The sequence below is a fragment of the Hemiscyllium ocellatum genome, chromosome 10, assembly GCF_020745735.1.
Source record: "Hemiscyllium ocellatum isolate sHemOce1 chromosome 10, sHemOce1.pat.X.cur, whole genome shotgun sequence".
In the NCBI taxonomy this organism is placed as follows: domain Eukaryota; kingdom Metazoa; phylum Chordata; class Chondrichthyes; order Orectolobiformes; family Hemiscylliidae; genus Hemiscyllium; species Hemiscyllium ocellatum.
The window spans coordinates 64,956,530-64,969,580 of record NC_083410.1 but is presented as its reverse complement, the minus strand read 5'-3'; the positions used below and the strand labels follow the sequence as shown (position 1 = coordinate 64,969,580).

The following is a 13,051-nucleotide window of genomic DNA, read 5'->3' as shown; positions in this document are numbered from 1 at the left end:
AAATGGTTGCCTGTCTGCACCATAATAATACTTGACACACACATCTTTTCCAGTCTGTAAAACGACAGTTCAAAACTATTTTGTTTCCTGTCAGGCAGCCAGTTTTGTATCCAAATTGCTAATGTGCCTTCTATTGCGTGCGCTTTAACTTTGTTCACATGTCTGTTATATGGTACTTTCCCAAATGTCTTTTGGATGTCCATGTACACCACATAAGTGGCATTGCCTTTATCAGTCAAATCTGTCAAAAAAAACCCCAAAGTTGTTTAGGCAGATTTGCCTATAACAAATTCACATTTACTTTGCTTAATTAATCTACGTTGACCCATGTGACTATTTGGTTTTAGACTTGAAGATTTAGAACAAAATTATGTCCCTTCAGTCTCTATGCATCCTCTTCAACTTACTTTCTCACCATTATGTAGTATCATCGTCAAACTTGAAAATGGTGCACTCAGCCCTCTCACCAAGTCATTGAAAAAAAATGTAAATAGCTGAGTCCAATCACTGATCCTTGCTGAACAGCAGTAATTGCAGCCAATCAGCCAGAAAATTAACTGTTTATTTTCTCCCATTTTCTATCCATTGGCTAACCCTCAGTCTATACTAATTGGTCATGTGATTTCTAACTTGTAATGACTTTGTGTGATGCTTATTGAATGTATTTGAAATGTGCAATATGCAGTGGCTTCCCTTTATCCATTCGACTCACAGGGATGTAAAATTTCATTTGGAAGATTTCAACTATTGGGTAATTAAGTTCCACTCTTATCTCCACCTCTCCCTGCCAGCTGACACCACCAGTGTGGCCAAACCCGAAAGAGAATCACAGCTGGGAATTCATGGCCATTATCAAGGCTGGGAGCAGAATTCTTCGATTTCTGTTTGTTTGGCGCAGGCTGCTATAACTTATCCCAGTGGAAGGGTGTGCTCAAGCAAACTGGGATAGAGCAAAAGTGGGGGTGAACATCTGGATACTGGGGAGAATCTCTTTCTTCCACAATCAGTCAATGAACACTAGCAATTGGTTTGGTTTTGTAAGACTTCACACTTTATTACTCACGGCTGCGCACAGATCATCCAGAAACAGAGGTTAAACACTTCAGTGTTCCTCAGAGGAACTGCGCACATGGTTTAAAACAAAGCCATTTTCATTATTTTCTGAGAGAGGTACAGGCCATAATCGTATGTGATTACTAATTAATTAACGGCATGGTATAATTGACAGCTACTCAACCCAAAAATATCTCCCGGGGACCAACTTTGTTTTCCAAAACTTAAGCAGTTCTTATCTCATAAACTGAGTTTTTGCACCTGATTTGAAGATCCGTTAGGATGGCCAGTAGTATCTTATCTAGTCTAGTTATTTCTATGTTGTAAAGGAAGCATTGCCTGCTAATCTTTGTTGAGACAGACTGTGATCAATGAGTTTTGAGATTTGTAGCTCAGATTGAGGTTCTGGGTATAGGTTTGCTCACTGAGTTGGAAGCTTCATTTTCAGACATTTTGTCACCATACCAGGCAACATCTTCAGTGAGCCTCTGAAACACTGCTAGTGTTTCCTGCTTTCTATTTATGTTTGTGTTTCCTTGGATTGGTGATGTCATTTCCTGTGGTGAAGTATTTTCCTGTTTTCTTTTTCCATGGGTGGTAAATGGGGTCCAAGTCAATGTGCTTGTTGATAGAGTTCCAGTTGGAATGCCATGCTTCTAGGAATTCCTGTGCATGTCTCTGTTTGGCTTGTCCGAGGATGGATGTGTTGTTCCAATCGACTGGGACAACACATCCATCCTTGGCCAAGCCAAACAGAGACACGCATGCAAATTCCTAGACGCATAGCGTTCTAACTGGAACTCTATCAACAAGCACATTGACTTGGAAACGCAAGCAGTGCTTCGTCCAGGTGCTCACTGAAGATGTTATCTAGGATGATGACAAAACGTCTGAAAGTGAACCTTCCAGGTCAGTGAGCAAACCTACACACAGACTGTGGTCAAGTCAATTTAGGCTTTAGCAGGGTTAAAAGCGATTTTTACACAGCTTTAAGCAGAATTGTCAATTTGCAGCCTAGAATCCATTTTGATGTGTTATTTGCATCAAGTAGTCATTTTATTGCCACCTAAGTTATTAAAAGTATGTATTAAATGGTTGTTCCTGACAACAACTAATTACCTCCGCCTCTATTTAAGTTGCAGATCCTCAGGAGAGGACTGACAGTAGAATGTGACTGTCTGGGTTATAGTTGGAAATTGGGGGATGGGTAGGTGAATTGGATTGGTATTTAGGAATGTGGTCAACTTCTAATTTGGGAGTTATGAGTTTGGGATGAGGAGCTGCTGAGTGGATGGCTGGCAGGGTACGGTTTGCCACGAGCTGTGTGTTTGTAGATTGGTGTTTATGCCTCTGGAGAGAGGCTTCACTAAGTCTTCTGCCACGAGGAAATAAGAACAGTGTGGCTAAAATATACATGAAGGCATAACATGAGTTCTGTTTTTGCTGATGTCTCAGGTCACTTTAGTTTCCAGGTTATTTTACAATGTGTATTCACTCATGGAATGTGGGTATCACTATTAAGATCATCATTTGTTGCCTGTTCCTAATTGCCCTCGAGCTAGTGATAAGATCTTAAAGTGGGGTCACGTTAGAAAGTAGTTTGCAAAGTACTGCCATAGTCCTTTGCTTCATTTTTCCATGTAAATAAACTAGAAGGTAGTGTTCTGTTGTTTAGAATGTATTTCAATCTGAATTACATGCATGAACTGCATTGAATGTTAAAATACTGAGGGTACTTTGACTTTATGCTAATACATTGTTCCACATTCTTCCACAGTAGAAGGAAAACAAGGAAAAAAATGTTTCCACCCATTTGAAGATTAAAAATTCCATTACTTTGAGGTGCCTTAGAAGGATTTGCATTTCATCACAGATTAAAACCAAGTGCTGCAGTTACATAAGAGAATTCAGACCTTTTTGGTCTTTCGGTCACTGCTGACTAGTTACTACATCAGAATTAAATGCGATTTTGCTTTATAATTCCGTAAATAGTGCCTAATCGTATATGTCAGGGCAGCTCGAATAAAGGATTCTAGCATTTTGCCTCTGAATGTGTTAGCTAATTGTCCAATAGTTTCCACTTACTTCTGATTCTGTCCTTTCTTGAATAACAGGGTTAAATTTGCTACCTCTCAATTTGCAGAATATGTTCTAGAGTATAAAGAATTTTGAAAGATCAAAAGCAAATGTCTTCACTGTCTTTATAGTCATCTCTGAGGATGTAGACATCGGAGCAGGCAGTGTTGGCATAGTTCTCCTTTTGTGTCACATGGCGACATAGATGCTACACCGCTTTGTGCTCTGAGAAATAACACTTGTGTAAGGTGACACAAGTTTTCTTGGAAAAAAAATTCAGTGGACACAACAACATTTTGAAGAGAACATTAACTTTACTAAATTAAGTTCTCCAGTGCTATTTCATTATTGATAATTTTGTCAAGTTCCTCATTTTTGCTAGACCCATAGTGTTCCACATTACTTTTGAAATTTTTATCGCAAATCTGCCGAATTGTATGCTTATTACTCTCTTTAACATTAAAACCTTCCTCCTTTTTACTATCTTTACTTAGTCAATCTAGTGGAAGGTGTCATCAACACTATCAAGTAGCACTGGTTTAGTGTTGCCCAGTTTGGGTGGGAAGAGGAGAGAAGTTATCCTCTGCTTCCTGGCTAATATGTGCCCCTCAGTAACGTCACAGAAATACAGACATTCTTTGGTTAATATCACATTGCGTGCAATTCACTGCCTTGTTTCCTAAACCACAAAAGCAAGTACACTTCCAAAAATATCTCATTGACTACAAAGTGCTTTGAGACACCCGGTGGTCATGAGAAATGCGATATATTTTTTTCTCTCTGAACTGGATCCAGACAGGGAAGTAGAAGTGAGGTCGATATCAGGTATTTACTGAACGGTGGAGATTATCAAAAGCTGTTTGGTTTACACCAACTCTCATTTATTTATATTGATATGTTAAACTCAAGTTATGTATGAACCTTGCACCTAAGGTTGCTTTTGCTTTCCTGCCTATTGGTTGAGCATTACAGATATAGGCCCACAATCAGTGCATCTTTTCATAATCTGATAATGGGGAAGGGGTTGCAGTTATATAATTCTATAACCTTTCAACTCAAATCTGACCAACTTGAACTTTTTTGAGCTAGTAACCAAGAAGATTGACTAGGGCAGAGTGTAGACATTGTTTACTTGGACTTTAGTGAAGCCTTTGACAAGATCCCACCTGGTGGACTAATTTCTAAAGTTAGAGCACATGACATTCAGGGTTAGTTTGCCAATCTGATTCAAATTGGCTTAAAAGCAGGAGACTGTGATAGTGGAGAGCTGCTTTTTGGACTGGAGTCCTGTGACCATCAGTGTAACAAGGATTAGTGCTGTGTCCACTTTTGTTTGCCACTTATAAAAATGATTTGTATGAGGATATAGGAGGCATGGTTAGTAAGTTTGCATCACATATAGATAGGATTGTTAAGAAGCCATTTGGCATGCTTGCCTCAGTGTTCAGACCTTTAGTATAGGAGGTAGGATGTCATGTTGAAGTTGTACAGGGCATTAGTGAGGCCTCTTCTGGAGTACTGTGACCAGTTCAGGTCTCTGCTATAGGAAGGATGTTACTAAGCTGGAGAGGGTTCAGAAGAGATTTATGAGGATGTTGCTGGGAATAGAGGGTTTGAGGTATAAGAAAAAGCTGGATAGGCTGGGACTTTTTTCACAGGAGCATAGAAAGTTGAGAGGTGACCCTATACAGGCTTATAAAATAATGAGTACAAACAAATTGAAAGGCAAGTGTCTTTTCCCTAGGATGGGGGAATTCAAGATTGGGGGCATATTTTAAAGATGAGAGGAGGAAGTATTTATAGAGTCATAGAGATGTACAGCACAGAAACAGACCCTTCGGTCCAACCCGTTCATGCCGACAAGATATCCCAACCTAATCTAGTCCCACCTGCCAGCACCCAGCCCATACCCCTCCAATCCCTTCCTATTCATATAACCAGCCTTTTAAATGTTGCAATTGTACCAGCCTCCACCACTTCCTCTGGCAGCTCATTCCATACATGTACTACCCTCTGTATGAAAAGGTTGCCCTGTAGGTCTCTTTTATATCTTTCCCTTCTCACCCTAAACCTATGCCCTCTAGATCTGGATTCCCCGACCCCAGGGAAAAGACTTTGTTTATTTATCCTATCCATGGCCCTCATGATTTTGTAAACCTCTATAAGGTCACCCCTCAGCCTCTGACGCTCCAGGGAAAACAGCCCCAGCCTATTCAACCTCTCCCTATAGCTCAAATCCTCCAACCCTGGCAACATCCTTGTAAATCTTTTCTGAACCCTTTCAAGTTTCACAACATTCTCCTGATAGGAAGGAGACCAGAATTGCATGCAATATTCCAACAGTATGGAATGAACTTCCAGAGGAAGTGATGGATGTTACAATGTTTAAAAGTAATTTAGATAAGTATATGAATAAGAAATGTTTGGAGAGATATGGATCAAGTGGGACTAGTTTAGCTTGGGATTATGTTTGGCATGGACGGATTCAACAGAAGGGGTCTCTTTCCGTACTGTATGACTCTATGTCTATAAGCTGAATGAAATATTTTCACATGAACAGTGAAATCACAATGGCAGATGGAATTTGATAAAGTATTACTGCTTAATGATATGTGGATACACAAAAACGTGTTTCTTTGTTTCAAAACAGCTTTGCGGAATGGATCAACTCTGGGGCATTGCTCTAAGGGCCCAAACAGCTGATGTTAGTCGAGCAGCTATCCAGTACATCAATTCATATTACATTAATGGCAAGTAACTTCAGTCTTAATAGGATTAGAACTGATACTACATAATTTTCTGAAATAAAATGTAGATTAAAAACAATTGTGATGCAATTACAAAATTTGAGAATTTTTATTTGTATTGGGCCAGTGAATTTCAATTTGCTGTAAGAACAATAATTTTTGCTACATGTAATTTAACTTCCTGTTTGGTTGTTGTAGGTTTGGTCAATCTTTCCATGATGTGATAAGTTCCAGTGTCCACACCACAGTGGAACATATGAATGCAAACTCTCACTCTGTTTGAATCATTTAGTTATTGTTTCTAACACTTTGTCAACAGTTTCAAATGTTTTTAAAAAAAACTGCTGTTCTTGCTCCATGACTGAACTTATCTAATATGTATAATGTGCTTCACCAAAATAAACAAGTATTATTGACAAAAAGAAAAACACTATTAAAATTTTGCACTTGCAGTCATTGTCACAATTGCAAGAATTCCATATTTTAAATGGAGAAAAAGGTGTTGATTAGTTGACAAGTTGACAGGTAGACACTGGATAAGCCGTTGCCATGGAGTATGCATCAGGAACTGTTATGCCCCAAGCTTTGGTAGCATGTTTGTTTTTTATCAATACTCAAATGGTGTACTATAGGTGATGATTATACATCTGAGACAGATGTACAATACAGACAAAACTCAGCATATCAGCAGCATAGTTTGATCCTGCCAAGAACAGGTAAGGTGTCCATACAATTTCTCAGAGTTTGCATGCGACCCAAAATTGTGCTAGTGTTCATTTTCCATACGTTAGTAATGCGACAGTGAGACACACTATCATGATTGAACAAAAATTCATGCATGTTGGGATTGAATAGATTTATTGTAGGATTATGCTTTTGGTATCCCATACTGTTTTTACATTTTAATTTTATTCCAGTTATACCTCCACATAGTACTAAGATGAAAGCACAATACGCAACAGCCAGATGAAACATGCCCACACTGTAGAATTGTTTAAATGAAAATGTTTCAGTGGTGCAATAAATAAGATAACCAAATGTAATAGATCTGTATGATTATGAATTGTTGGAAAGCATGTAATTTGCACAACTGTATTGACAAAATGCATGTCATTGTTTCTGGTGGGTCTAACTTCACAACTATTGGCTTGCTGCTCAGCATAACATATGGTCCTGTTCTGAGGCAACTTTCAAAAATAGTTGATAAATATATTTAATGAGTGATCTGGTGGCTTTTAAAATAAATTTGTCCTTGTGATGCTGTCTGTCCACATATATATTTGGGCTGCTCATGGTGCATGAAAGTGATGTCCCTTTATGCCCCATCTTACCTGTGACATATGTTTTGCAATATAAATTGGCCACTTTGCTGAATGAGTAGCTAGAACTGGTCTTGAGTACATTTTCTACATACGCACTGAACAGTTCCATCAATTTTTAGCAAAGACCATGAAACGTATATATGTATATAACTATGCATACATGATTATGGATGTAATTTGAGTATTTCCTAATGTTGAATGGCATTCAGCATATAAGGACAGTTCGATACCATCCATTGTCCAATAGTCTGGCAGAAAGGACACGTTAATTTGACATTACTAACCTATTTGTTGATGTTTTACTCAAGGAAATTGTAGACATTTTTTTGTCACCTCACTATATCGTAGCAATTGAGATGCACTGCTATTGGCTGAATTGGTATCTGTTGAATTTATGAACTTAGTAACTTGTGTAGTTGAGTTCATCTTCGATGACAAAACTATCTATTCCCTAATATATTGTTTTATCATGGGATCTCCCAGGCCCTGTTCTCTTAACATTTTTTTTTAGTTTCTACAATCAATGTGTGTTTGATGAAATGGCCCGATAATCTTTCAGCAATTGTATAATTCATTTGTAGACGTTTGCTTTATTGAATCTGCAGCAGCATTAAATAATTTCCTAATACATCTTAATGTTCTCCATCCATGGAATAGTAAAACTAGCTGCCTTTCCTTGACATGCCAGTTCAGAATTGGGTTATCTTCAACTGTCTACTCAGAACTTTTCTTCCCTGGTCCATATATACACACACGCATTATCACAGTGCCATGCATTCATAAAATTGGTCTATCAACTCCTTATAAGTAGAGATCTCATCATTTTCTCAGCCTGCAAGCTTGATGCTGAAATAGGGTACAGCAGAACTAATCCATGGGATAATGGCTAGCCCAATCCAGTTATTGCTTGCTGTGAATTGCAGAAACTTGAAGGCCTGAGGCCTTCATTTCTGGTCTTGGGAAATACAAGGACTACCTCGTATTGCCCAGGAGGGGGAAAGTGAATCAAAAATTTGAGTAATAGGTGAAGCTAGCCATTTCACATTGTGGCATGAGTGGTATTCTCCAATAACCAGGCGCTACCGTCAAACTAAAACAGATTCTGTCTATTACACAAATGACTAAAAAGGGGTATAAGTTTCTGTGATGCCAGGTATATAGGCTGTACACCCCAAGAGACCTATGGATTACGTCAACAGCATATTCTTTGACTGATCGCAACAAGTAGAGTGTTAACTGTTCTTGCAAATTCAGAAGTCCCTCATTTTAGATGTGATTCTCTAATTGAACAGCATTTAGTGAACACACCTACATGTACTAAGATTTGTGCTACCAACCAGTTCAGGTTTATTAATTGGGCTTATAATGTGGTTCACTTGTGCTTATTTGAAGATCTGTGTGTTCATTGTTATTATTCTGATCAAGACTGCCAAATATGTTGCAGCCTTGAGTGCCAGTACATTTCTTTCCCCAAAAGTGACAAAGTGAGAGATTCCAGTTTCTTTCTAAGAAAACAAAAGCACATGATTCTGTAGCTTTGAAGAAAGTATTCCATATTTTTTTTAAAAAGCTCACTTTAAAAAAGTTATTTTAAAAATTTGGACTTTAATGAGAAATTGTTTTACAAACAATATTTGAACGTGTGACTTCAGTTCTGAAAAATAAGTAACCTGATAACCATTGCAGGCTTATGAAAACAATTGTTTTCATAAGTACTGATTGCAAACCTGCAGAAGATTTGAAGCATATGGCGCGCACACTGTTTCTCAGTGATTTATAATCCATGAACTATCCTGAGTGATCTATTAAAGATTTTGTAACAAGCTCTGTCCTTCTTGCTAGGCAGCATTGAATGTAACTAATTTTAGAACAGTCAGAGCTTCAGTTCCTTGTATCTATGTTCCCTGAATGTTACAATTTTCATAGATTACTGGTTTACACAGTACTAATGGCTGTTAAAGTAATAGATTCCATCAGATTTCACACAGGTCCTTGATCTCTTCAAGTAGAAAGTACTTGTCCATGTAATGCACATTTTTCAGTTAAACAGAAGCTTGGGTGACAAGTGTTTCCTGATGTGTTCCCACTTTGGCGAATCAAAATTAGCACGTCTTTTTGAATTTAATGAACAACTTGAGGACTAACTGTTACCTGGTTCATCATCTATGGCAGTGCTTCATCAATCAAGTGCTCTTGTCAACTAATCGGTACTCTTTCCTCATGTAGTGTTGTGCCTTTTTGAAATCTAGTATTTTATTTCGTCTTGACGAAAGCAAATATGCCAGCATATATTTTCAGCAGTATTGAATTGTGATTTGTCACACCGGGCATTTCAGACGGGAAAGACAAACAAAGCAACTGGTGTCCTTGTTTCACTTTAGTTTTTTTCATTTTCTTGGGAAAAAAGTCATATTTTAGAAGTGAATATCTTATGAGGGCAATTGATAAAATAAGTTTGATTTTAGCGCTTGTTAGTGGGGGTACGTGGGGGGAGAATGTTCAAGGTCCTTCCCATTTGTCCAAAGAAAGCAAATGTTGGGAGTTTGAATTCAGAGCTAAGGGGAGACATGTGGTGACAGAGGAAAAACTTCAGAGGAGGAAAGTTAAGGACAGCTGTGGAAGTGTATGTGCTATAGGAAAATTGAGTACATTTGAGAAAATTGAGAATAAGAGTGAATGGGTGGGTGATAAATATTTGTCTAACAGCCACATTTCCTGGAAACTCTAACATAAAAACTACCCAAGTATTGCTACTTTCTTTCCTTATCACGCTATGCCAGATCATCTATCACCAACTAAATGAAAGGATAGAAAGAAAGAGTGAGAGAGAAAGCAGCAGTATGAGTGCAGAAAAAGATTTAAGGGACATTCTGAAAAATGCCAAGAATGGAAACCTTAGTCAGATTTTTAACTGTCCAAGTGGTTGAGTTTTGAATGCTTTAAGATTTCACCGAGATGCAGACAGATAAGAAAGGGATCATATTCTTCCACTTATTCTGTGAAACATTACAGGATTCACACAGGTAATTTATCAGAAATTTCTTGATCGCAATTTCTGCAGGACGTATGACAAATAAATACCAGTCAGAAGTAAAGTTTTCAGGAATAGACACCAGTACTCACTTTAGTAATGGAAACTGCCTATGCAAGCTTGTCACACTAAACTTAAATTTCCTCTTCTGGTGTTTTAGCACTTCAGTTTTGCATCCACCAGGTCCTCAATCTTCAGACCAGAGAAACATCAAAGGTTTGTGAAGGTTTGTAGCTCAGGTTGAGGTTTAGGGTGTAGGTTTGCTCGCTGAGTTGTAGGTTTGATATCCAGATGTTTCATTACCTGGCTAGGTAACATCATCAGTGGCGACCTCCAAGTGAAGCGAAGCCGTTGTCTCCTGCTTTCTATTTATATGTTTGTCCTGATTGAGGTTCCTGGGGTTTGTGGTGATGTCATTTCCTGTTCGTTTTCCGAGGGGTTGATAGATGGCATCTAGATCTATGTGCTTGTTTATGGCATTGTGTTGGAGTGCCAGGCCTCTAGGAATTCTCTGGCATGTCTTTGCTTAGCCTGTCCCAGGATAGATGTGTTGTCCCAGTCGAAATGGTTTTTTTCATCCATGTGTAGGGCTATGGGGGAGAGGGGGGTCGTGTCTTTTTGTGGCTAGCTGGTGTTCATGTATCCTGGTGGCTAACTTTCTTCTTGTTTGTCTTACGTAGTGTTTGCGGCAGTCCTTGCATGAAATTTTATAGATGATGTTGGTTTTGTCCTTGGGTTGTACTGGGTCTTTTAAGTTTGTTACTTTTTGTTTGAGAGTGTTGGTGGGTTTGTGTGCTACTAGGATTCTGAGGGGCCTCAGTAGTCTGGCTGTCATTTCTGAAACTTCTTTGATATATGGTAAGGTGGTTACGGTTTCTGGCTGTGTTTTGTCTGCGTGTCGTGGTTTGTTCTTGAGGAATCTTTGCACTGTGAAATGTTCAAGAAGAACGAATACTCAAAAAACAAAGTCCAAATTAACTTTACTACTTGTTTTCTGAGGGTGCCAGAAGTGTTGCTATCATCTAAAACAAAATTGTATAAAAATGATTTGCATGTATGGATTTACAATGGTAACTGAATTATGTATTCATCCTCTCTTTTATTTTAAAACACTAATGTTACAGGTAAAACTGGCTTGGAGAAGGAGCAAGAATTTATCAGTAAATGTATGGAGAGCCTGATGATGGCATCAGAAAATCTTGACAAAGAACCTCAATCCAGCCTTACTATAATTGAAAGGGGACTCTTGATGCTGAAAACACACTTGGAAGCATTTAGAAGAAGGTAAAACAAACTTTGTTACTTAAAGGCCATGTATATCTCCTAACCTCCAGTAATTTTAAGTATAAGTATTTATAAATATCCTATGGTTGTGATTTAGCCAAACAAGCCTAGCACTACATATCTATCTATTTGGGATGGCATGGTGGGTCAGTAGTTAGCACTGCTGCCTCACAGCACCAGGGTCCTAGATTCGATTCCAGCCTCGGGTGACTGTGTGGAGTTTGCACATTCTCCCTGTATTTGTTTGGATTTCTTCCGGGTGCTCTGGTTTCCTCCCACAGTCCAAAGATGTGCAGGTCAGGTGAATTGGCCAGGCTAAATTGCCCATAGCGTTAGGTGCGTTAATCAGAGGGAAATGGGTCTGGGTGGGTTACTCTTCGGAGGGTCGGTGTGGAGTTGTTGGGCCGAAGGGCCTGTTTCCACACTGTAGGGAATCTAATCTAAGATTCAGATTAGTTTTTGTAATATGATACTGGTTTGCTTTTCTTTATTCTGCATTATCACCACCTAAATAATTTTGGTTAGTCTAGATGTTTCCAAATGGAGGGAAAATACATGCAATTCTTAATTTGTTATATTATTTTGCTTTTGTCATGCATGTATTGTATGCTTGGACTATGATATTTTATGCATTGCATCACAGCATGGTGGGACACAGAATTATTTAGTCCCTTAATGTGTTTCATAAGTTGTATGATCATATTTTTTTGCGAGAGTGAGGTTTTCATAGTTGAACAACTTTTCCTTCGGTTACCCTGCACAATTCACTGGACTGCAACTGGACATAAATCATACTGAAAATCTTGGCTGTTTTCCTTTAACCAGCGTAACTTAAAGCATATCCCTAAATATGACAGCCCAGCATGCCGTACTAATTGCCTCTGATTTAACGTTTTCCTGTGGTGTATATGTGTTGTAACTGCAGGCTATAACTGCATGTTTAGATTGGTAACGTAGCTTGAAGATGTCCATTTTAGAAAGCTGTAATTTACTGAAATTTTGGAATGACCAACCTCATTGGAATTGAATGCTTTATTTAATAAGTTGGTTCGCAGTCACTTTAAAATATTCCTTAATTGAAATGCAGACTGATCCATTTCAACTTTGCAATTAAAAGTAGCACTTCATGTTCGTTTTTATGTTATGAGCAAACACTAAAGGAAAATCCTAATCCAATATTTTAAACATTTTCTCTTTGTTAAAGGAAAAATATGTGACACTTGTTGATAGCAATTTTGGCTTGCATTCTATCCATAGATTTGCATACCATTTGCGGCAATGGCAGATTGAGGGTACAGGTATCAGCAGTCACCTAAAAGCCCTTAGTGATAAACAGTCTTTACCATTACGAATTGTTTGTCAACCAGCTGGACTGCCTGATAAGGTAATTATAATTTTATACAACTGAATTATTCTTGGCAGCATTGTTTCTCTCTTCATCTCAATTTTTATAATATTACAGTAAATTTGAATTCCTAGTGAATTTATGTCCTGTAGTAAAAGTGACAATGTGAATTACAGAATTTATTCTTAATAGT

The 13,051-nt window shown here is 38.2% G+C and overlaps 1 protein-coding gene across 5 annotated transcripts in view; it reads left to right on the top strand.

The window, feature by feature from the left end:
- usp34 (ubiquitin specific peptidase 34) overlaps positions 1-13,051 on the top strand; it is a 472,579-nt gene that overhangs the window by 135,965 nt on the left and 323,563 nt on the right. For all 5 annotated transcript variants that reach the window (XM_060831547.1, XM_060831550.1, XM_060831548.1 and 2 more), the window contains 3 exons: positions 5,780-5,879; positions 11,354-11,513; positions 12,771-12,897. In XM_060831547.1, coding sequence (XP_060687530.1) covers positions 5,780-5,879; positions 11,354-11,513; positions 12,771-12,897 — 387 coding nt within the window. The remainder of the gene's footprint in view (positions 1-5,779; positions 5,880-11,353; positions 11,514-12,770; positions 12,898-13,051) is intronic.